Source organism: Notamacropus eugenii, chromosome 2, assembly GCF_028372415.1.
Source record: "Notamacropus eugenii isolate mMacEug1 chromosome 2, mMacEug1.pri_v2, whole genome shotgun sequence".
NCBI lineage: Eukaryota > Metazoa > Chordata > Mammalia > Diprotodontia > Macropodidae > Notamacropus > Notamacropus eugenii.
Genome location: NC_092873.1, coordinates 244,518,831 through 244,544,042, shown reverse-complemented (window position 1 = coordinate 244,544,042; position 25,212 = coordinate 244,518,831). Strand labels below are relative to the sequence as shown.

The following is a 25,212-nucleotide window of genomic DNA, read 5'->3' as shown; positions in this document are numbered from 1 at the left end:
AATATGCCCTTCTGATGGAGGAGGTGAAATTACTTTATTTCCACTCCTCACCATCACTCATTCAAGTAAGAAATTCCTTCCCTAAAGCCAGCAGCCTCCATTTCCAAGGGGATATGCTGCAAGGCTCATTTGCTATATTAAAATCAGTAGAGGAAATTTATAGGGGAGCTATAGCACTGGATGAGCTAGAAAATCACCATTGATGGTACAGAGGCAGTATGAGTTCTGCCTCTAGACTATACAGTTCTGGTTGTGTTCTAAAAGTTGAACATAATGGCAATGTACTCAAACATGACAGAAAGAGGAAATGTTCTCTGTCTTTACTGTGCAGAACAATCCTTAACCAGTTTTGGAGAAACTGAGATTTCCCTGTAAGATACAAAAATAACTACGTTATATTCCAAGGCACATTTAAAAAATTTCATTGAAAATGTTGTAATCTTTCTGTCAATAGAAAGGAGCCACAACAGGAAATAATGCATTTCATTCTACAAATATAACTTACCATTCATTCATCTATGGTCATTTCCTATCATTATAATACTTGATTTTGATGATAGAAACCGTTATCTATTGTTTTCATCACAGAATGTTCTTATAATACCAAATGTTATATTTCACTAGGATAAGATCACTGGATGGTCACATTTAAATTCACTATAGTAATTTTTGGAAGTTTGTTTCATGTATTAACATTTATTTTTGCTCTTCATTCTCTTTCAAAAGAGTCTATGCAGGAGTTCCAAACATGGTTTTCTGGTGTGAAGACAGCCGTGAAAGAATCGTCAGATAGATCTGGGGACAGCAAAGTCATAGAGGCAAAGCTACAGAATCTACAGGTAGGTTTCCCTTGGACAAACTTAGGTGTTCTTCCTGACAGGCTAGTGAGACAGGGTTCTTCCAGGTCAGAACCGAACCACGGAAGTATAGAATCTGAGCCAGCTTTTAATTGTGGATTGCATGACTGTCTTCTCTCATCTCCCTCTCTTATTTTTTTTCTCCCCTTCTACCATGGGTTACTTTATCTAATTTGAGAATTGATGGGGATCACATAAAGGAGAAATGAAAGAATCCCTTTGAGATACACTATTTCTTTTTTTTAAATTAAATTTTGTGGGGTTTTTTAGTTCCACATTCCCTCCCCTTTCTCTCCCTCAGGCCATTGAGAAGACAAGAAAAATAAAAACCATTTCAAATATATATGTAGGGACATACTATTTCTGATTCTTCATTTTGTCATTGTTTTTCCTGTTCTGCCATCATCCTTTCCAAATTTTTTTTCAATCTGTGGCCCATATTGGGCCATTTTTCTAAAACATAAAAACAGCATATTTGCTAAACATATATTATGAGCATATTTATTCCCTTGATGAAACCAAGAAAGATCTTGTACATTGTTGTTGTTTTTGCTGTTGTTTTTTTTTAAACAGAGCATTTTGGACTCTATCAGTGATGGCCAGAACAAACTTGATGCAGTGACTCAGGAAGGACAGAATTTATATGCTTATTTATCTAGACAAATTGTGAGTAATATTCAGGAGCAGATTACAAAAGCTAATGAAGAATTTCAAGCATTCCTGAAAGATTGCCTTAAAAATAAGCAGACTCTTCAAGACTGTGCTACAGAATTGGGAAGGTAAGTTATATTGAACAATGCATAGAAATTATTTTCATTTGTCTTAGGGAAGGGGATCATTGGGGATGAGCAAAGAAAATTCAAAATTATGATTTTAAATAAGAGATGTTTGCTTCTTTCAACTAGTCAATATGCATTTATTACAGTGAGCTAAGAACTCTGCTAGGTGCTGAGGGTACAAAAACAGAGAAAAAGAAAGAACTTACTCCAAGAACTTACATTCTATCCATGTTTACTATGCCTTAATTAGAATTGAATTTAAGACTTGGTCTATACTAGGATAATAACTGATTCTGTGATTCTAAAATCATTATTTGGCTCTGTATTGCAAGGAGTTAATTTCATCGGCAAATGTGAGTGGCATAAAGTTCAGTTCCTTACATCTCCTTCCCTCCCCCAATTTCTGCCTCTTCATTCATACCCTTGTTCACATTCAGTGATGTTTATCTTTCCTGATGCTGGGATTCTAGCAAATAACACATTGACTAGAGAATTCAGCCTAATTGGTAATAAATCTTTATTTCTGCATTCAGACTTTTGACTTGATGAACCACCTTCTGATCTTGCTATGTTCATGATAGATGGTTCTTTTCTGATCATTTCTCCATGGGAATTTCTTTTTCTTTTAAATTTTAACATATTTTTATCCAAATAATTAAAGGGAGATGGTATTTTATAATGGAAAAAACAACGAATTTAAAGTCAGAGGCCCTGCATGCAAATCCCAGCTCTCCCACAGTATTTATTTATTAGCTTTGTAGCCATGGGCAAGTTGATTCACATCTTGGGACCTCACTTTCTTCACATGTAAAATAAGTGTATTTGACTGCGTAACTAGCATAGATACTACGATCCTGTGATTTGGACAGAATTGTTCTTAAAAGTTTCTTTCTTTAGTTTTCATGGAGTTCTCTAAAAGCATACATAGAAGGCTGTCTGGGGAGATAGTGAGTTTCCTTTCATGGGAGGTCTTCAACCAGTGGTCACACTTGTTGGCTGTTTTACAGTAGGAATGCCTTTATAGGTGTGGGTTAAACTAGATAGTTTTTGCTATCCCTTACAATTCTAAAATTCTGTGATTCCCTAATTTGGAGTGGTATAAACTCTTAATTTCCTACTCTTTATAATTTAGAACTATCATAAAAACTCATTGCAGAGTATAATAGTGAATCTTACAGAATAATGGTAAAAAATCAAATAATTTATTTTTCCAAAATTTTGTTCTTTTTGATCTTATAGTTTTGAAGATCATCACAAGAAACTCAGTCTGTGGATTCATGAAATGGAGGAAAGATTAAGCACAGAAAATTTTGGAGAGTATAAACAGCATATTCCTGAGAAGAAAAATGAAGTTCATAAAGTCGAAATGTTTCTGGGGGAACTGCTAGCTGCAAGGTATAATGGGAAAATATGTTTGTTACGTTCACCGTGGGTTTTTTTTTTCTTTCTTATTTATCTGGTAGCATGTCTAATGTGCAGGTGAATTTTACACGTAGTTGAAAGATCATCAGATTGGGTTACATCAGGAAATGTATGTTCTTTTCCTGCCTGTGATATTCTTGTTGACTTTGGACGTGTAATCTGATCTCTCAGGGTTTTGGTTTCCCTGTCTGAAAAATGGGCGTAATAACACCTATCCTACTTATCTTGAGTCTTTTATGAGGATTTAATGAGATATCAAAGGGAAAGTGCTTTGAAAAGTATAACATGCTCTAAAAATATCAAGTTGCAGTCATAATGGTTTATATTTTGAATTATGAAAGTTAACATTGCATAATAGATGGAAAGCTGGATGTGAGGCAGAAGATCTGGTTTCAAGCCCTACCTGAGACATCTATTGGTGGTGTGGCTCTGGGAAAGTCACTTCATGTCTCAGTGATCTATGGAAGTCTCTAAGACTAAGATGCAGAGAAGGTGATGATTGGCCTTGGTGGTGAGATGTGCTCACCCATGAATTCCCTCTACAAATAAATTTATAGATTCACTCCGTATTCCTATGCCCCTGATCCTTTACAGTTGATAAAATGCTTTTCACACTATAATAATCAAAGAGCCTAAAACGAGTAGGGATGATAAAGAGTACATGCAAGTAAAACCAGGCATGGTATAACGAATACCTTAGGAGAGATATATGAGGTATTTACAATAATTCATAGGAGAAAGAAATTACATCTAAATGGGGAAAACTTTGATGAAAAGGAGATCCAGAATCCCAGAATTCAAAAGTTGAAGGGAGCTTGAGTCACATAGTACAACCCATAAATGTATTGCATTTATTTCTTAATGTTGATCATTGTGAATTACAAAAACAATAATTATATTTATGGAGTGCTTCAGCACTTGAAAATATGTGTGATCTCATTCAATGCTCACAACTCTGGGAGATAAATGCTATTATTATTATTATCCCCATCTTAGAAATGAGGAAACTGAGGCCAAGAAGTAGTAGAAATTCCCATTATAACACATATGACACTTGAAATTGTTTTTGAAAGATGAGTAATCTTTTAAAACTTCATTTGCTTGCATTCAAATTTCTTTATAATCTGTTCCAACATAAATTTCCTCACTATTTCGAAAATCCCTTATTATTTTTCAATATGAAACTCTCCACATTAGTAAAATAGGTTTTTACTCTGAACTGCACACAAGTGTCTTGAGCACTGCTGCTCCAGGACCTTTATATATATATTGTTCCCTGGTTCTCCTGACTCCGGCCTGTTTCTCCATTTGGTCAACTGCTGCCTATTCGTTAAAGCCTTTGTTTGACCATTCTGGCCCACAGTGATCTCCCCTTTCTCTGAACAGAGAGTACTTGTATATGCCACAATCTCACAATTATATATTCCTTGTGGCACATCTGGAGTTTTATCCTTTATTGTCAATTTATGTTTAGCCATATACCTAGCCATATCATTTAAAGAATCATCAACTGTATACTGTCAATTAGAATACTCTCTTTCATCCCCTTTCTACCTCTCTGTTTTCCTGCTCTTCTTTGAGATTCAGCTCAGATTCCACCCTATGCCCCCTTTCAGGAGGCCTTTCCCAGTCCTGTAGCTGCAGGTCCCTTCTGAGCATGCCCCTTCTGAGACTAATGACCATCTATACTATATCTGTCTCATATGTATGGTACATATATATGGTTTTGAATCAGAAAGACTAGAATTCATATCCTGCCTTAGGCACATACTATCTGGGTGACCTTGGGTGAGCTACTTCACTTCTCTTAGACTCGGTTTCCTCATCTGTAAAATGGAGATATTAATAGCACCTGCCTCCAGGGTTGTTGTAAGGATCAAATGAGACAACGGATGTAAAGTGTTTGAGTTTAAACCTTTAAGTTTATAGGTTGCTATTATTATTCTGGTCATAATTAGTCATTACCATTATTGAATGCACACAATAATTGTCATGTCTCCCCTGTTAGAATAGGAACTTCTCAAAGGCAGAGACCATGTTTTTCCCTTTTTTTTTTTTTTGAATCCTCAGACCTTAACATAGTGCCTGACACACGGTGAACACTTGAGAAACGCTTCTTGTTATTTTTAGATCAGAAGTACATAGATAGAGTGACTGGGCTTGGAATCAAAGCCACTCAAGTTCAAATCTGACCTCAGATGCTATACGATCCTTGGAAAGTAATTTAAACGTCTGTTTGGTTCAGCTTCCTCTCCTGTAAAGTGGGGATAACCATGGCACCCACATCATAGGGTTGTGACATCCCTGGTACATAGTAGGCCCTTAATAAATGCTTGTTTTCTTCTTTTCTTCCTCATTGTCTACGTTTCAACAGCAACAATTTCCTGTATTCCTGAATGTAAATTTCCTCTTTTTTCCTCCATATTTTTAGAGAGTCCCTGGATAAGCTTTCTGAGAGAGGGCAGAGTTTAAGTGAAGAAGGCCACGGGGCTGGAAAAGAAGTACGTCTGGCTGCCCAGCTCCTCTCTGGTTATCAGAACTTGCTCAGAATTACAAAGGAGAAATTAAGGACTTGCCAGGTAGCTCTGCAGGAACACCAGGCCCTGGAAGAAGCCCTTCAAGGCATGTGGTCCTGGGTGAAAGATGTGCAAGACAAATTGGCTTCTGCAGAGAGCACTGTTGGCAGCAAAGCCACCTTAGAGAAACGACTCTTACAAATCCAGGTATGTGTGCCTCCTGACAAATAGAGAAGACTGTGCACACACACACACACACATACACACACACACACACACACACACACACACACACACACACACACACACACACACACACACACACTCCCAAACAGACAATTGGTCAGCTGTCTTGGATCTTAGTCTTTCTGTGATTATTCTAAAGGAGAAGTCAACAGATCAGCAAGCATTTATTAAACATTTACTCTGTGCCCAGCATTATGCCAAATGCTGTAGTTACAAAGAAAGGCAAAAAAATGGTACTTTCCCTCAAAGAGCTCACATTTATAAGGGTCTGTACAGCATGCAAACAATGATGCACAAATAAGATATGTCAGGTAGACTGTAAGTAGTATCAGAGAGAAGAAACCACCGTTGAGGAGAATTCAAGGAGAGAGATGTAATTAGTTGCTTGTTGTCCCCCTGTTAAAATGGGGTATACTTTAGGTTCCTGGACACTCTTTGAAACCAAATTTTCCACTTGAAATAGAGCTTCCTGTTTCCCACCCCAAGTGATTTCATTCTATACTTGCCTTTTATTTTTGAAAACAATTATCAAATAATTGTTTGATAGTTTATTGTAGTAGCTTTAGTCACACATATCCACTTAACAGATCATTCTATTGTGAGAAATTTTAGGAGTTCTGCATTGCTGTTTTAAAATGTGAAGCCAGTGAACTGTTCTCTTACTAGATGTGCAGTATAGTGTCCTTTCTCTGCTAAACAAGCATGGACATTGAGGCAAGGGAATGACAAAATAAAAAACTTGAATGTAGCTATGGAAACAATGTACTTGAAAATTATTGTGTTTATTTAAATCTTCATTCTCTTTTTACAGGAGATACTTTTGATGAAAGGCGAGGGTGAAGTGAAGCTGAATATGGCCATTGGTAAAGGAGAACAGGCCTTGAAAAGTAGCAACAAAGAAGGCCAGAGGGTGATTCAGACTCAGCTCCAGACACTTAAAGATGTGTGGGATAATGTCATGATCACTTCCATCCACGCACATAGGTACTGTTGTTTTTTCTTGCCTTTGCTAAAGCAGCATTCCTTGGTTCAATAAGATGGAATTAACTGAGTATGACATGAGTTAGGATCAACATGTTTTTGGAAGATTTTCTTGTAAGCAGCTGACTGCTGTTTTCAGTGTGTGTCTCTCTCTGCACATTGCATAATATTACAGTACAAAGTTGTCTGTTGAAAATAAAATTACAGAGCCAAGGGGGCCACTAAAATGGATTTTAAAAGTAAAGAAAACCACAGGGAGATAGCATATTATAATATTTGGTTAAATCTCAGATGTGTTATTTGTATGTCTCAGACACTGCATTCCATTAAGGCATATATTCCCAACATAAACATGCCAGCCCAGTGGTTTAACATCCAAATCTGGATCCCAAAGCCAGCAAAACCAAAGTTACCAAATAATCTAATCTCCAGGTCCCCCACAAAACAGGGACCATTTGGATAATATTTCTATTCATCTAGTTAACACAAGGAAGTAATTGCATATACTGGAGCTAGCTGTCAACTAAGGATGATTACCTAGGATTTAATTTACCAGGTGAAAACTTGGTAAAAATTTCAGTGAAAAAGAATGCTTTTTTTTATTCATTGCCATGTGAGAGGGATGTTAGATCACTCTACAGAGAAGCAATATTTTCATTGCACATATGCAGAATTTAACCTTTTAAAATTTTTATTTATTTTATTTTTAATTTATGGTATAAAACAAGCATTTCCATAACATATATAATAAAAAATTGCACATGAAACAGCAAATCTATTATGTACAACTTGTTAGTCCTTTTAAATATATAATAAAGTTATCATGTCTTTTTTCCTTCCCTTCCCCCGCCCCAGAGATGGCTACCATTAGAGACAAATATGTACATATATGTAAAATCATTCTATACAAACTTCTATTTGTCAGTTCTTTCTCTGGATTCAGATAGCATCTTCCTTCATATGTCCTTTGTAGTTCATTTGGGTACTTGTAAGAGTCAAAATGACTTATTCACTCAAGTTATTCTTAAACAATATTGCTTTTACTATATACAGTGGTTCTACTCATTTTGCTATTCATTATTTGATAATAATAATAATAGTTTTGCAATATATGACTTTCTTTGTATTACCCATAATTAGCACAGTGCCTGGCACGTAGCGTAGCACTTAACAAAAATGAAAATTGCTTGATTGATTTCTTTATTTTAAACTAACAAGAAAACCAACCCGTACTCTACATGACTTTTTCATTTTAGCTCTTTGGAGTCTGTGATTACTCTGTGGAATGACTATATAGAGAGGAAGGTCCAGTTGGAGCAATGGATGGAATCAGTGGATCACAAAGTGGAACATCCCTTGCAGCCCCAGATGGGACTGAAGGAGAAATTTTCCCTCCTGGATCACTTTCAGTCCATTGTTTCAGAGGCAGATGATCATGTTGGGGCCCTCCACAATGTAATTGAAAAATCCATAGAGCTTTATGAGAAAACTGAGGATGATTCACTTAATGAAGCTGCTCAGGAGGAACTGAGAACACAGTTTAATGACCTCAGCACTGTTGCAAAGGTAAATGACATATTATTTTTAAAAAGAAACTAACTAAAGGCATCCAGATAACTGTCAGCTTTGGCCACCTTCTCTTTTGTAACTAAAATCCTGCATGGTTGAATGCTGGGAAAAATTAACTGTTTTAAAACCACTAGTACCTCCCTTGAGCAAAAGGTTGTCCGATACTAATTTCTTATCTATGTACTTCATTGTATTGTACTTCTAAATTTTGGAATGACTATGGTTTTTGCTTGCTTTTTTTCTCTTCCTCCATTTCTTTAAGTCAACTCTGTACTGTGTTGGGGGAAGCCAGGTGGAAAAAGCATTGGACGTAAAGTCAGGAAGACTCATCTTCATGAGTTCAAATCCATCGTCAGATACTTACCAGCTGTATGATCCTTAACATGTCACTTAACCCTGTTTGTCTCAGTTTCCTCACCTATAAAATGAGTTGGAGAATGAAATGCCACTCCTCTTCCTTTACCAAGGAAACCTCAGATAGATTCACAAAAAGTTAAATGTGCCTGGAATAACTGCACAACCGCAAATACTATATTAATTCTATCAACTCTACAAACATTTGCTAAACACCCACAAGAAGGACGCTATACTCAACATGAGGAACAGAAAGATGAAAAGTAATGTCATTCTTACCCCCCAAGAATTCACAGTCCAGTTGAGGTTATGCAACATGTACAGATAAGTCATGGAAAAGCATTATAGGGATGAAAGAGAGATACAGATAAAATATTCTTGACACAGTGCCTGGCACAAGTCAACAAGTGCTTAAAAGTACTTTGTCAGTTTATCTTGGCATAATTGAGCAAGGAGGGACTACTTTAACCTGAGGAAATTGGGGAAAGCTTCAGGTAGGAGCTGGCATTTGCAGGGAGGCTGTCCTTGGTAATTTCTGTAGTCCCTTCCAGCTGTGATTTTCTGGAATTGAGTTGTGTTACTACGAGAAGCGCTAGGTGGCGCAATGATTGGAATGCTGGCCTTGAAGTCAGGAAGACCAGAGTTTAAATCCAACTTCAAATATTTACCAGTTCTCTGACCCTAGGCAAATCATTAAACTTCTGCCTGCCTCAGTTTCTTATCTGTAAAATGGGGATAATAATTGCATCTACCTTCTAGGGCTGCTTCATCTATGAAATGAGATATTTGTAAAGTGCTTTGCAAACTGTAAAGGCTATATAAATTTATTATCGTTATCATCACCATCATTTTTTAATATTAATAACAATACATAATAATACCACCCAAGTCTCTTGAATCTTTCTAGGATGACATATTTTCATTAGTGCTCTTACGAATATTAATAACTGATCAGTGGATTCACCACAAAAGTCTTACTCCAATGCCACACTATGATGGGGAGGTGACCCTGAGTTGTCAAAATCTATTCCAAGACACGGCATGCTCTGCCAGGTTCTAAAATTCTAAAAAAGTATTAAGAATGGTTCCAACAACAGACTGTTTTAGTGTAGGAAAGTACAGAGATTCTTCGCCAGTAATAATAATTTTTTTCCTTCCTTTCTTCCTTCCCCCCTTCCTTTCTTTCCTTCTTTGTTACTTTCTTTTTTTTTTTTTTTTGCAGGACATTCAGTTAGTCAACAAGATTTATTAAATGTATCCTATGTAGCAAGAACTGTTCCAGAGAACAAAGAAAGCCAAAAGCGGTCCTTGCCCTCAAGAAGCTTGTAGAAGCCCAAGAAATGGAGAAAAATATAAAATGTCCCTGAGCCCCCAAAACTTTTTGTTGAGGAGACTGGCCTATAAGCACCTGAACAGTGACAGTGGCAGTTTAGTATAAAAGGAGGCAAGTGTTAGGAATCACAAAGTTTTTTAGAAATTTATAAACAATTAGTGATCCTCTAAAAGTTTCCAGTGCAGAGTAGATGCTGTATAAATGTTTATTCTTTTCGTTTCTTCACCTCCAATGGTTCAGGATGGAATAAGAAATTGAATTTTTGTTCCACAGCAATTAAAAGTAAATTCAGCAAGTTTCTATAAAACGAATAAAGACTCTGTCCTCAAAAAACTTGTATTCTACTGCAGGAAAATACCTAGACAAAGACAAATTATTTTTTTTTTTAAAAGAAAGAAATTATTCTAAGCCCAGAAGTTTGGTTTCAGAGCTTGGAGAGGTAATAGTCTTCTTCTGTCTCTTCCTCATCATGTAGTATCAAATGCATTCTAAATGGGTAGATATATGTGAATCTTACCAAAGCAAGAGAGAAACAAAAGAACAAAAATAATCCATAGTCAAAACTGACGTATCAGGTGCCAAATTTATTAAAGGCCACTTGGATTCACAAACAACTGGGTCATAAAACATGAGGTTGGTTTACTCAGTGCTTTCCTATGACTAGAAATATTTTTACCTGTCTTATAGGGTTCTCCAAGCCTTAAATCAATTCATGACTCTGGCACAGCATAAAGTGTAGGGCCAGTTTGTAGGATGACTGCAGAGCAATGTCACAGCTCTTCCCTTAAGTAGAGTAAAAGTCTCATCTCTAGTGTGTGCTGTGAGATCTCATCAGTTTTCCCACTTCTCTACCTTCCATAAGGTTTTCCAATTCTTTAATTCATGTGGCCATAAGGTTTGATCTGTTCCCTGCATTTCCAGATCTATACTCTCAGTCTTAAGGTATTATCACTGGTTAAGAGGGTAAAAAATAGAATAAAAGGAAAGGGATCATCCCATGGCCCTGAGATTTAGGTGACTCTGGTGTGTAGATTCTAAGAGCAGAGAGACACACCTTCTGAATAGTCATTAAATGATTTTTGATTGACTATCTATGCAGCTGTAGCTCCATGTGAGTTTGGATGACAGACCTAGTGCCTGAGGTATACAAGTTTAGCAAATTACAACAACAGAGATATAAAATTTGTCCGTGCATTTATGACTCAACTGTTAACTCTCACAAGCCAGTCTCTAACATTTAAAGAATGCTGTATAGGTTCAATAAACAAGTTTACTTAGGGCATTTAATTAGCACTCTATACATTTGGGTGTCTTGCATCTATGATATCGGTAACAAATATAAGAAGACTGGAAAGTGCTTCCAATGTAAATGTGTACATCCTTTGTTGTTCTTCAGTCATTTCAGTCGTGTCTGACTCTTAATACCCCATTTAGGGTTTCCTTGGCAAAGATACTAGAGTGATTTGCCAGTTTCTTCTCCAGCTTATTTCACAGATGAGGAAACCAAGGCAAACAGGGTTGTGACTTTCTCAGTCACACAGCTAGTAGGTGTCTGAGGCCAGATTTGAACTGATGAAGATGAGAAATCCTGGCACAGGCCTGGCACCTTATCCACTGTGTCACTCTGCTTCTCTGTAGGTGACATATACACACAAAGAAAAGGCAACATCATACTTTATAGGGATAGTAGCAACTGGGGGGGTTCAGGCTTCATGAGGAAATTTGTATTAAAACTGATGATCCTGGAAGTGAGTGAAGGATCCTTAGAGATCTGACAAAAGAGAGCATCTCAGGCATGACTAGGTAGACACCTATGCAAAGATACACAGGTGGAAGTTGGAAAGTCATCTGTGGGAGAGAGAGTAAGCCATTTTGACTGGGACATAAATATATGGGGAGAATTATTTGAAATCAGTCTAGAAGGATAGTTTAGAACTGGATTGTTAAGAGTTTAAATGACAAAAAAGAAGAGCTTGTATTTTATCCTAGTAGCAATATGGGGCCCCTGAAGTTTCTTGAACAGAGGCCTGGAATGATTATACCTGTGCTGACCTGTGCTGTGACAGTGGTGGTTTGGTGTAAAAGAAGGCAGAGGGAGTTAGGAGTCATGCAGTTTTTAGAACATTTATAAACTATTGGTACTCTAAATATAAACTCCTTATCCAATGTGCTTAACACAGTGCCTGGCATGTAGTAAATGCTATAGAAAAGCTTATTCCCTCCTCTCCTTCCCTTCCAATGACCTATGAGTTTGCATACCTTTGGGAAATGGAATAATATAAAAAAGTACATGCTTGTTATAAACAAAACCAGAAAATGTAATAATAAATATATAGAAAGATGGCTCATCATTTCTCTTGGTCAGACAAATTAAAGGAAGTTGGCAGAGTGTTTTTTAATCAAAGGAAAATAAGGATTGTACATAGCCACTACCCTACTTCAGATCCCAGTCTCGTCTTAGCTGGCCTATTGTAATATACTCCACATTGGTTTCCCAGATTCTAATCATAATCCTTTCCAAGTAGGCCTATGTAGAGTTGCCAAAATAACCTTTGTAAGAAAAGGTCTGACTGTGTCACTTTTTGTGCCCCCTAAATCTTCAAGGTACTTCTTGCCTTTGTGATAAAATATAAATTCCTCAGCCTGGCATTTAAGGTCATCTACTGTTTGACTTCAACCTAAGTGCACTCCACATTCTAGCTATACCTGTGATTTAATTGGTATAAAAAACTGATATAGAAACTCCTTCCCCTCATGTAGATGGGCAGCTTCTCAGCAACTTATACTCTTATTGAGTTCCTGAGGCCATGACAAGTTAAGTGACTTGCCCATACTCACATAGGTTGTATGTGTGTGTGTGTATGTGTGTATTAGAGCTAAGACTTTTACTTATGGCTTCCTGATTCCAAGGGCATTGGTATTTTCACTATATTTTCAACTATAGGTTTTTCTCTTCATGATATATCAGCCAACTTCTATTAAGTTTATCTTTTTGTCAGTCTTGTTATTGCTTGTTAGAAAATGTTATCCAGTACTTGGTATGTAGGAGCTGAACACAGAGAAATAAAGATATGGTCTCTTCCTCAGATCTTTCCATTTGCATCCTTTATCTTGAGATATTTGAGATACTTGCAAAAAATTTTCCTGGAAAATCAAAGTGATAGTTTAATGGGATATGTTGGAAAATATAGATGAAGCCTAATCTATTTGTCTAATTCTTCAATCCCAGCAATAACCTATTATTCTGAGCTGCTTTCTTTTTCATTGCCAGGAGAAAATGAGGAAAGTAGAAGAGACTGTAAAGGACCATCTGATGTACATGGATGCAGTTCATGAATTTACAGATTGGCTCCATTCAGCAAAGGAAGAACTTCACCGCTGGTCAGATGTGTCAGGAGATTCATCTGCCACCCAGAAAAAATTATCCAGAATTAAGGTCCGTATTCTTTGAATAACACATACTTGAGATGAAGGGTATATTTTTTTTAAAGCAAGTTTTACAAGATACATTTCCTTTTTTTTTTTTTTTCAAAATCACATTGCACTTATCCAATTTAAAGCATACTTTCCCCAGTGTCAGATTACTGATGAGTATACAAGAGAAAAGGGGCATTAAAAAGATCTTACAGGTGTGAACAAAATACAACAGTGTTCCTATGCTCCAGTATGCAACAGTACTTGTTGGAAAACTATGGTGTGAAAGGCTGGGAAAAGAAATCCTCTTGGGCTGGCTGAGAAATCCAGATAATGTTTCCTAGCACAGTGAAAGGAAACTCTTTGTTAGGTAATCTAATAAGTGCAGGTGAACAGTAAACTGGTAATGTCACTGTAGATGTCTGGTTTTGCTACAGTAGCCAACAGTGACATATCATACAAATGATAATCCTTCACAGGGGCATCAATGTTTTCTTCTGCCTTTGGCATACACACACACACATACACACACACACACACACACACACACACACACACACACACACACACACACACACACACACCATTTGACAGAATTTGCCATAGGTCTCACATTGTGAAGGACTTGGAGATACTCCAAAATCTTTCAACCTATTGAAAAAATGGTACAGATATGGTGTAGATAAAGATCATTCTTTTCCTTTTTCGCTTAAAAATTGAAGTAGTGGGTTTTTATAAGAAAGGCTAGACCAAGATGGACTTATCAGTTATTTTGTCACATGATTTATTGTGAGGATATGAAGGAAGCAAGGCAGTAAAGTGGTTTCATTGAAAATCAGGCAAGGTCAGGTTTGGGATGTAAATGACTATGCCTTGCAACTGAGAACATAGAAGCATTGAAAGTTCCCTGAATGGTAAACTGTAACTGTTGCAACCAAGGATGCATTCCTTTAAACTGTCTCTTTTAACAAATTACTTAGACAATCTGCTCACATCTTACCTGTTAAATATAATTTTCACTATTTTTGAAAAAGATTGCCTGAAATTATTCCTAAATATCTTAACTACCAACTTAAAACAACAAAACACGTAGAAAGATTTGGGGCTGCAAGTTGGGAAAAGAGTAAAGCAAAGAAATGAATACACATTATTTAAACCAAGTAGTTCAAATCATACCTGATGTTCTTTGTTGGGATAAGACTTCAAGGAAAAAAGACAAGAATCCTTCATCTCCTCAGCCCCAATCCATCATCTAACCCAAGCACAGGATTCACAGTTCTTCAGTAAAGTAGGGAAAACTATAAGGTGAAATATTAATCAATTTCAGAGGAGGAGTTTACTAGGAGGCTAGTAAACTATATATCATTTTAAAACTATAAATTATAGTGAAATGAGAGAGCAGTATCGCTTTCAGTGTTTATATTTCTTATGATCCCAGTCAAGTTTTCAAGTGCAACTTGATTAGAAGTAGAGGAAAAGGCAATTGTGGTGGAGATACAAAAACTGGATTGCAGTGCTTTGATGTAGAACATAACTAGCATTGCAGAAAATTTGGTTGGAAGCAGATTTTGAAAGCTGACAACCTATGGTCTCCAACTGTGAGAATTACTTATGAATGAAAATTGACCATAAAAAACTGAAACAAAAAAATGTGATGCTACTTATTTATATAAACATTCCATGTCTATTTGCAAAATTCTTTTCTTACATGCTGAATGAAAGGAGGGACAGGGTTACTTCTCAATAGAAGTGTTGTAGGGAAAGGTCAAGCCTTGATATATGTTAGAAACCGGCTGGGAAATCTGTGTGTTCATGACTTTTTGTACTGATAGAACCTAGTATGTATGGTATAATGGGTGGAGCATTTACTCTGGAGTCAAAAAACGTAGGTTTCAAGTACTGACTCAGAAATTCACAAGCTATAAGCCTCATTTCTCTCATCTGTAAAATGAAAGAATTTGATTCAGTGATCTCTAGGGTTCCATCTAACTCTAAATCTAGGGTCCTGTTACCCATGGCATAATAGGTTCTTATTGTGTATTATTATAAAAAGGCATAGTTAATTCAGTTCATTTGACTTGGTCAGTTTTATGTAGAGGTGATGTATGTGGCATATAATTTATTTCTACCATGTGTACCACCTTTAGATCCCTGGTTTTGGTGACATGCAATTGTTTTTTCAGTTAGTTTATAACTTTCACTTTAATCCTGATTTTATTAATAATTTTCTTTCCATTTGGATACAGAAGTGGTTTGAATGAATGACAAAAAAAACCGCCGCAAAACCCCCCAATTTCTTAAGCATCACTATGTGCCAGACACAGTGCTAAGCACTGGGTTGTACACTTTTTAAAAAGCCTAACAGTCCTATCCCTCAAAGAACTTACAGTCTAATGAGGCGGGGGGAGGGGGTATGGGGAGAATAACACATATAGGAGAGTAGTAACCGAGGAAGTTTGTTTTGGTCTGGGAAGTTGAAGAGATGTTGAGTGAATTCATAGTTAAATTGATAGACATATGCTTTCTAGGAATTATAGTATTGATTTGATTGTCATTCTCAGACTTGGAGGAAAGAGATGACAAGTAAGATAATATTTTGGGTCTGATTCATATGGAGAACTTTCATCTGAACTGGGTGAAGGGATAGTGAACCTATGGCCTCAAAGCCACATGTGGCCTTGAGACTCCACATTCCCCAGCCCTGGTTTATAGGAACCCAGAACTCCAAGTCAGGAGCAAGAGTGCAAAATGTTTTTGATACAGTATCTTATTTAATCCTTGCAACAGTCCTATTGCTATTTACTGCTATGTTATTATCCTCATTTTGGAGCAGCTAGGTGGTGCAGTGGATAGAGTACCAGGGCAGGAGTCAGAAGGACCTGAGTTCAAATCTCACCTCAGACACTTGACACTCACTGTCACCTAACCCCAATTGCCTGATCCTGGGTCATCTCCAATCATCCTAATGAATATTTAGTCACTGAATCCAGATCGCTCCAGAGGAGAAATGAGGCTGGTGACCTGCACAGCCCTCCCTCACTCAAAACAAAGTCAAATGCAAGTCATGTCATCATTTCTCTGATGACATGGTCTTCTTTGGCAACGAAGGATGAACACACCAGGGTCATACCACTACTAAACATTTAAGGCAAGATTTGAACCTAAGGCTTCCTGATTCTGAGTCAAATAATCTATTGATTCTACTCCATTGTCTACTTGAGAATCATTTTCAGAACAAAAATTCAAAGAGTTTAGCCTATAGTAATACTAACCAAGACTTTTAAAAAAACATGATCTATTTCTTCTTGATCAAATTTTTTTGTTTGTTTCATCCATCTAATAACCCCCTCAAATAACATTTGAACCTCTAGTTTTCTTGGTGGGAATTGAGAGTAGTATGTGAATATATAGATCAACCCCCTTTTAAATATGTTATTCTGTCCCTTTTCATCTCTGTGGTGTTGTCTGGTGTATGAATTAGGAAATCACAAATAAAAATGAGAGGATGCAGGATGCAGTATTTAAAGTAAGTCTATGATAGGAAGTCAACATAATATAGAGGGCTACTAAGCTGAGAGTTTAGAAGACCATGAGGTCCATGATCACAATCATCACCTAGTCCTCTCTATGCCACACTTTTCTTTTTTTTTTTAAATGGGGTAGGGATTGACTAGTTCAACCCTATGACATTCTTCAGCTATGACATTCTGCAGTTCTATATGGCCAATAGTTTTATAAAATAAAAAAGCAGTAATAAACCCAAACCAATGAATGACATTAAACTTGTAGTTAAATATTTCTATTGATTTTTTATCTTTGAGGTTCTCAAAAAAAATAGTTCACTTAGAAAGGAGGTATTTTGAATGGGAAAGTTTGCTTTAAAAATGTGCTTATTTCTTTTATTGCCTGCACTCTATAGACTAATTTTTGCTTATGGTTTGCTGCGACACTGTATGACTTTGCTTTCCTGTAATATCGTGAAATACGATATGAGTTGCTCTCTTGTGAAGTGAGATGAGACTGCAGCTCAGACCATGTGCGTAACACTGGTTCTGCCACTGCTGTTTATGTGTTCTTCAACTTAGAAAAAAAGTGAAGCTTTATTTACAGAGACAGAATGCCACAAGGAAAGTATTTTAATCACAATCAAAACATGTTTGGATACTTTAACAGTGCTCTGTTTTCAGGGTCCCTGCTTAGTCTATTTCAGGATATCAAAGCTTCCTGAGGTTAAAGTTCCCCTCAAATGTTGACAGTCTCCGCCTACTATAATTTAAGGGGGGGGGGTGTGTGAGGGGTGGGTGGATAAAATGCTTCCCGTTCCCTATGATACACTTGCTAGAAGTTCCTAGCCGGATGGGGGTCCTTCCATGCACCGATTTAGAAACGTTCAGCCAAAGTGATTCAGAGCCTTCTTGGTTACCATGGCAATATTCCATTACAGGAGTTGATAGATTCCAGACAGATTGGTGCAAGCCGCCTAAACAGAGTGGAGTTGCTGGCTCCTGCAGTGAAACAGAGCACAGCTGCCAGTGGGTGTGAACTTATGGACACAGAGATGCAGGCCCTTCGCTCTGAGTGGAAGCAGTGGGAAGACAGTGTCTTCCAAACACAGGACTGCTTGGAGAATCTCGTTAGCCAAATGGCCCTCTCGGAGCAAGAGTTCACAGCCCAAGTGGCCCAGCTGGAGCAGGCCCTGGAGCACTTCACTAGCCTTCTGGAAACCTGGTCTAAGCAAATAGCTGTCTTGGAAGGGAAGACTACAGACCAAGAAATAGTGGATTCCTGGCACCAAGAAAAAGTAGGTTTCTCCATTTGGTTGTTATGTTACAAATGGGTACAAATAATATTTGCTAGCCGAGAAATTAAAATGTCAGACTTTTTGGGAACAAAATGTTTGGATACCAAGCCAAATTGGTTTATGGAGGGTGTCCCAAAAGTCTTGGTGCAATTTACAGTGTTGAAATTTTAGACTCTGAGTTTTAAACTGTTGAAACTCAAAAGGGCACTAAGACTTTTCGGGACATTCTTATATTCTCATCAAACAAACTTTGTTTTAAAAGAATTTATTCTTAGAGGCATCAGATGTCATGTGGAAAGTTTATTGACAATGAAAGCAAATTACTTTTTCCCCTGTTGTAGGAGGTTGTAATATGTTTGATCATTTAGAGACATGAAAAAAATGGCCTCTTAGAAGAAGCATAAATAGACTAATGGTCATAAGTTCTTGGTGTGTGTGTGTGTGTGTGTGTGTGTGTGTGTGTGTGTGTGTGTGTGTGCTCACATTTTACTGGCTACTTAATTTAGAGTAATAGAGTACTGACTTACAACACAGAATGGACAATTGGATCCTTTTAGAGATAACGTACAGTGGTTGCCCTGTTAAGTGCCCTATATGTGGTTTTTGATAGCTGTAACTGAATTATTCTGTTATTAGAACTACTATTCCATTGTCATTCTTCTCTGCCTGTTTGTGGGAGTATATGTATAAGCATGTGTGTGTGTGTGTGTGTGTGTGTGTCTGTCTGTCTGTCTGTCTGTCTCCTGTTTTGCTTTACTGACCTTTTGTTTGGGTTGAAAGCCAGAAAGCAGTAAAAAGGATAGTGAATTTTTTTTAAAAAACAACTTTTCCCATCCTTTCCTTTCTCCATCTTGTTTTACTACTAAGTAGACTCTGTGAAATTGAAATGTGCAGTTTAGTGTACTTATGAATCATAGCTATCCTTATAAGGAAGCCTAAGGAAACTTCTGTGTTTCCATTTCTGTTAGATCTACTTCAGATATTATCAGAGAGGAAAGGCATATTTCTAGTTTTATTTTTGGTGGAAAAGATTTAGTTAGTCATAAAGAATTTTATAAATAGAGATTATTGGTGTTGTTAAGAGTACATCTCCTCTTTCTCTTCTTCCTTCTCTGGTTGAGGATTAATGCATCTAGAACATTTTAGTGTCTGGTTACCAAATGAGACTTCCTAAGTAACTCCTTCTGGTTTCCTTTTTTTAAAGTGGCTCTTAGATTTCTTCTTTCTTTCAGACCCTTTTTTAGATTTTAAGGGCCTTAAGGGTTATCAATCAGTTCAAAGAAAAAGGACTAAGGAAATTGTAATACCATAAATAGTCAGTGTTAATATACACTTAACATGGAAAAAATCACTTTGTTTAATATCTACTTTCTGTTACATTTGATCAGGTTTATTAAGTCAATTTACTATCAGCATTCCTTGTGAAGATAAGAAAATTCTATCTAACCTTGGAATAAAAATTTTAAAAGGATTCATACTCATACTTAAATTGCCATTACTCTTCCAGAATCAATTGCTTTTATACAGATACTATTGCTAAAAGTAACATAGAGTAGATGTGTTTCATGGACAGTACAATAACAAAGACTGACCTTTAAGAGTACAAAAGAATACAGAGAGAACTGGTCTTTAATCTGTTCTGTGCTTTCATGTAAAGACATTTCAAACTGAAAGAACTGAGTCTGAATTATTTTTTAAAGAAAGTTGGTAGACAGAAAGACAATTTGGGAAAATAAAGTTCTAAGTTATAAATGTTCATTTTAATTACATTTTCAAAGAACCATTAAGTATCCTTATGTTGAAAAGTCATACTTAAAAATTAAATAAGCAAGCATTTTCTCCCTGTGGTATATGTTCAAATTATATTGGTATAGTTTTTGATTCCATATGTAGTATGTATTTAATGAGCTAAAGGTTTAATAAAATAGTTTTTATTGATACTTTCAAGTCCTAGACTAAAACATAATTGTGAATATGAATATAATAGTTCAAATAAAATTTCTAAATGACTTTCCATTTGTATAAGTTTTATTCCTACATTCATTTTATATGCCATCTGTCCTTCATTAGTTGAAAGACACAATTATCATGTTTCCACTTTAGCTCAATATACTACATTTCTGCTTAGGAAAATAATTTACGTTTTTGTCATCCCAAATTTCCTTCTCAGTGAGTCAACATTTGAATGTTGGCATGGATTATCAGCCTTTAACTCTGCTACCAAGTGAACATTTTTTTTCCTTTGATGAATCAATGTGTCCATGTTTTCACTGGTGTTATAGTCTTGGCATAGATACAATATGTTTATATTCTTTGAGTTTTATTTAATTTACACGCACATTTAAATAACTGCTGATGTCCATTTATAAATAAACACAAATACTTAAAATACTGTATAGTGTCTCCCAGTGTTACTCCCAGGGTTATTGATGAAAGATTTTTATTGGAGAATAGATACCAATTTTGAGTTACTGTGACTTTTTAATGAATCTTGGAAAGACTGGATTTCTTATGTACTTCTTTAGAGATGACCTAAGAATTTTGACTAGCCATAATACTAATCCCAGAATTTTGCTAGCTTTTCCTTTCTTTAGGAGAAAGAGGCTAATACTCCTGTCCCCCTTCTTATACAATGGTTGGTAAAGTAAAACTATCTTCATACACACATACATACATACATACATACATACACACACATGCACACACACATATATGATTATATGTGTGTACATATGTATGTATAATATCTTCATATGTGTATGTATTTGTGTATATATAACACTCTCCTAAAACTCAGCCATTACATTTTAAAAAACATTAGAACAATTGATAATATTTGCATTGCAAAACTTCTGAATGCTTGTTAGTATTTTAACAAAGTGAATATAATTTGGTAATGCCATAAGTAAATCATTACTATGAAGACGCATTTTAGGACTAATCTGGCCCAGTGTCTGTAAAATGAAAAACTTTATTAAAATGCTTTATAGTTGGTCAATAGCTTAATATGGAGCCTTAAGTTTTACAGAGCTCTTTTCCACAGGTGTGTAAAGTAGATAGTTCATATATTATTACACCTGTTTTATAAATTAGGAAAACTGAGTCTCAATAATGAACAAATACATCTTAAGTATCTCTTTTGTGGCAAACACTGTAGCAGGCTGAGGTGGGAGCAGAACACACACATCTGTATATGTAGAATAAATGCAAAGTAGTTTGGAAGGGAGGGCAAATAACACCTGTTGAGCAGGGAAATCTAGAAAAGCTTCATGTATAAGGCAGTATTTAATCTGCCTCTTGAAGAAACTGAGGCATTCTAAGAAGTGGAAGTGAATTTTAGGTGAGAGAAGTTAAACGATTGCCCCAAAGTATCAGTTAGGAAGAGTCAGGGTCAGTATTTCAGTCCAAATAACCTTACTCTAGGTCCTGTGTTCTTATCACGAAACCATGATGTTGCCTGCAATTGATATCACCAGGCAACAAGTAACAGTGCACCCCAGATGTTTGTATAATCTTAGTTGTAATTTACATCAATATTTTGCTTATGATCTCCCCTTTAAATAAAATTCCTGTGATATTTACTGCTCTGAATTGTTCTCCAGACATGAGTGATTTCCTCATGTCCTGTTTTGAGAATGTGAAATAAATGTTTTGATTTTTTTTCCTGAAAAAATTAGAGTATTTCTTCCAATGCATATTGTCAGGGTTTTACTCAAGTTATATAAGAGGAATGAGGTTTAAAATTAGTTATTTTCTGAAATTAAACTAGACCTTGGAAGATTAAGTATAAAGAAATAAATATTCCATATATCTTTAATATCTACTTTCATCCATAATTCTTATAGATAAAAGGACTTTAAGCTTAAAAAGCAATGTCATATAATGTATGACTTTCAAATTATGTAATTAATTTACTTCTTTTCCCTGTAAAACATATTTCAATCAATCCATCAACAAGCATTTAGTAATAATATAATTAAACCACATTTTAAAGTATTCTATCATGTACTTGAGAATATATTGTTAGTTTCTCCCTATTCTTAATTCTTCCAAATTAGTGATGTCTTATTCCCCAGCAAAAAGCTGCATTTTTTCCACATAATGCAGTAGAGTTTTGGTTTTGGAGTCAGGACCCAGGTTTGAGCCCAGTTCTGCTACTTACAACCTGTGTGACCTCAGCCAAATTCTATGACTTCTCTAGTCCTAAGTTTCCTCATTATCAAAATGATGGGGCTGTACATAATAAATGTATATTCTGTACACACAATATGTATTCTAGCAGTAAGTCTACCTACCATGAATGAAGGAAAAGGTTCATAAATTGTGTATTTGTGAGAAGCTTCTTAGATATTTTCTGCTTACCTAAACAGCTATTTATTCAGTAAATAAACTTTCTCAAATATCAGTTTCCTGTTAAAAATTGCCTCTCCTGAGTTCTTAGGCTCTAACCATAGACATGTTTACAAGAGAAATGATAACACAATACTTATACCTAGCCAAATTAATAATAATCAAAAGATCTCTTTTGCTTTATAAAATTTTCAAAATGTTGTACAGTTATCCCTTCCACATTGCAGGGGTTTGAAATGTGGTGCCCACCACAATCTGGAAAATCCTTGGCCCTGCCTTAGGACCAGAAAAGGCTGAATTTTTTATTTTTCTTTTATGGGGTGTTTATAGTACCTTATTTTAAAATTTGGGTTAAATATTTGGTCATAGGATCTGTGTTGTCCACTGTCCTTTGTGTGGTGTCGGAGACTTCCGCAAAACTCCCTCAAAAATCCCCATTTAATTTTTTATGCCAACCCACAATATACCAAAACTGCAATGGGGAAAGTCATGATGTGTAAGGGATATATACTGTTATAACTGCATTAAGTTGATCTACTAATGAGAATAGGAGAAAAATAAGATGACAATTTTAAAACTATGTTTCATTGCTCTCGAAACAGAGGTTTATGTTTTTATTGGTATACTTAAGGGAAACATTTTGCAATAGCTAGAGAACTGGCCTGGAGCCAAGGACTTCTGCATCTAAGTCTTAACTTCTAATATATACAGACTGATAATATGACCCTAGATAAGTCACTTAACTTCTTAATGCAATTGCATCACCTTCTCTAAGACAATAAGTTATATGGAAAATGCTGACGTATTGAGACGGAGTTTCCACATCCAGAAATTCTCTATGTTAGTGAAATCACAGATGTGTCCTGCCATTTTGGTATAAAGACTAAAAAAACTATCATCTAAGATCATCTTAGTTCAACTTACATATAGGAAATTCTTAACCATGAATATAAAAGTATACTATATGTGTTGTAAAGTCATTGCTTTTTAAAATTTTTTTGTTACATTTGTTATTTTTTGTTGTTTGCCTTTTTCTTTTTTATTCTAGAGAATAAAGTTATTCTTTCTTTCAATTTAAATAGTTCCCTTATTTTTTAGTGTAACAAGCCTTCTAGTGTAATGTAATTTTATTCTGTGATCATAGCACACCTAGAGTATTGGGCTCTTTTTGTCCTTCTTTATAACGAATCTTATTTTAATATTCATAGCAATCATAGTAGAGTACAGCCAGAGCATATAAGAGAAAGAATATGTTGTTATTTCTGCTTACCAGCATGGGTAATAGCCAAAGAGAGTGCTAGATTATTGATTTTGATTAAGCATTAATTTTCCATATTCCCATTGTTTTCTTCCTCCTTCTCCTTCATTAATACACAGAGAGAACTGAAAATGGGCTAGGTATTTTTTTAAAGATAGAAATAATGCTATTAAAATGACCGTTACTATTTTATTCCCTAATAGGAAATATTGGATGCACTGGGGAAAGCAGAACCCTTAACTGATGAGCTCAAATCTCAGTTAAATGATCTTTGTAGATTTTCTAGAGACCTTAGTCCTTACAGTGGAAAAGTTTCTGGTTTAATTAAAGAGTACAACAGGTAAGCATATTTATAAGCATGTTTTTGACTAAGCCAGATCAACTATTCATATCCATATCTCCTTCTCTGAACTACCCTTTCAATTATAGTCAATATAGTGCAGAAATTCCTTTTAATTATTGTCTACTGGTTTTATTCTGTTCTTATTTTCTAGTGATAATGGTTTTATACTTCTTTATTTTCTACAGGTCCTAACAAAAAAGAAAGTAGGAACAGGCAGGGAAGGTTGATTTTTATGTTTTTTATGATGTTTTACACTAAATCATCAATAGAGATATATTTCAATGTTCATTTTGTTTCCATAAATTTAGTATAAACTGGATATAAACTATTTAGGGAGGCAGGATTATGTAGTACAAAGAACTCTGGACTGGAATTCAGGAGAGCCAGTTTTGTCTAATTCAACTTTGCCATTGACTAGATATATGATCTTGGACAAGTTACCATACTTCTCTGGGTTTCAATCTCTTCATTGGTAAAATGAAACTATCATCTGTAACTTTTCTTCCATCTTTGATGGATCCATCTCCATGGTTCTGTGATTTTTTTTCTTAAGGTTCTTTCTAACTTTAACATAGTCTCTTGATGATTCAATTTAAGGCAAATAATTTGAGGTTGGGGTGGTCATAAATTTTCAAAGTGTGTATTTCCTGGCCATAATTTTAACCTTTTTTAAAATTTTCACTTTTCATTTTGCTCTCTGGAATCATTTGTTTAGTCTTTGTTTGCAAGTATCTAAGGATTGTCAGAATAAAGAGCAGATTTTACAGCAACGATTCCAAAAAGCCTTCAGAGATTTCCAGCAGTGGCTAGTCAATGCAAAAATCACCACAGCCAAATGTTTTGATGTGCCTCAAAATATTACTGAAGTATCAACAAGTTTGCAGAAAATTCAGGTAACTTACTATCAGCTCAGCTGAATACATAAATCCATATCTAGTATTTGTTATAAATTACATATTATCTGCTTCTGGAAGACATGAATCTTAGAA

General features: G+C 35.7%; 1 protein-coding gene across 6 annotated transcripts in view; it reads left to right on the top strand.

Moving 5' to 3' along the window:
- Positions 1-25,212, top strand: part of SYNE1 (spectrin repeat containing nuclear envelope protein 1) — a 537,113-nt gene that overhangs the window by 257,759 nt on the left and 254,142 nt on the right. For all 6 annotated transcript variants that reach the window (XM_072643728.1, XM_072643724.1, XM_072643725.1 and 3 more), the window contains 10 exons: positions 727-839; positions 1,431-1,636; positions 2,876-3,031; positions 5,490-5,781; positions 6,632-6,804; positions 8,058-8,367; positions 13,329-13,493; positions 17,916-18,272; positions 24,084-24,220; positions 24,939-25,116. In XM_072643728.1, the coding sequence (XP_072499829.1) occupies positions 727-839; positions 1,431-1,636; positions 2,876-3,031; positions 5,490-5,781; positions 6,632-6,804; positions 8,058-8,367; positions 13,329-13,493; positions 17,916-18,272; positions 24,084-24,220; positions 24,939-25,116 (2,087 nt within the window). The remainder of the gene's footprint in view (positions 1-726; positions 840-1,430; positions 1,637-2,875; positions 3,032-5,489; positions 5,782-6,631; positions 6,805-8,057; positions 8,368-13,328; positions 13,494-17,915; positions 18,273-24,083; positions 24,221-24,938; positions 25,117-25,212) is intronic.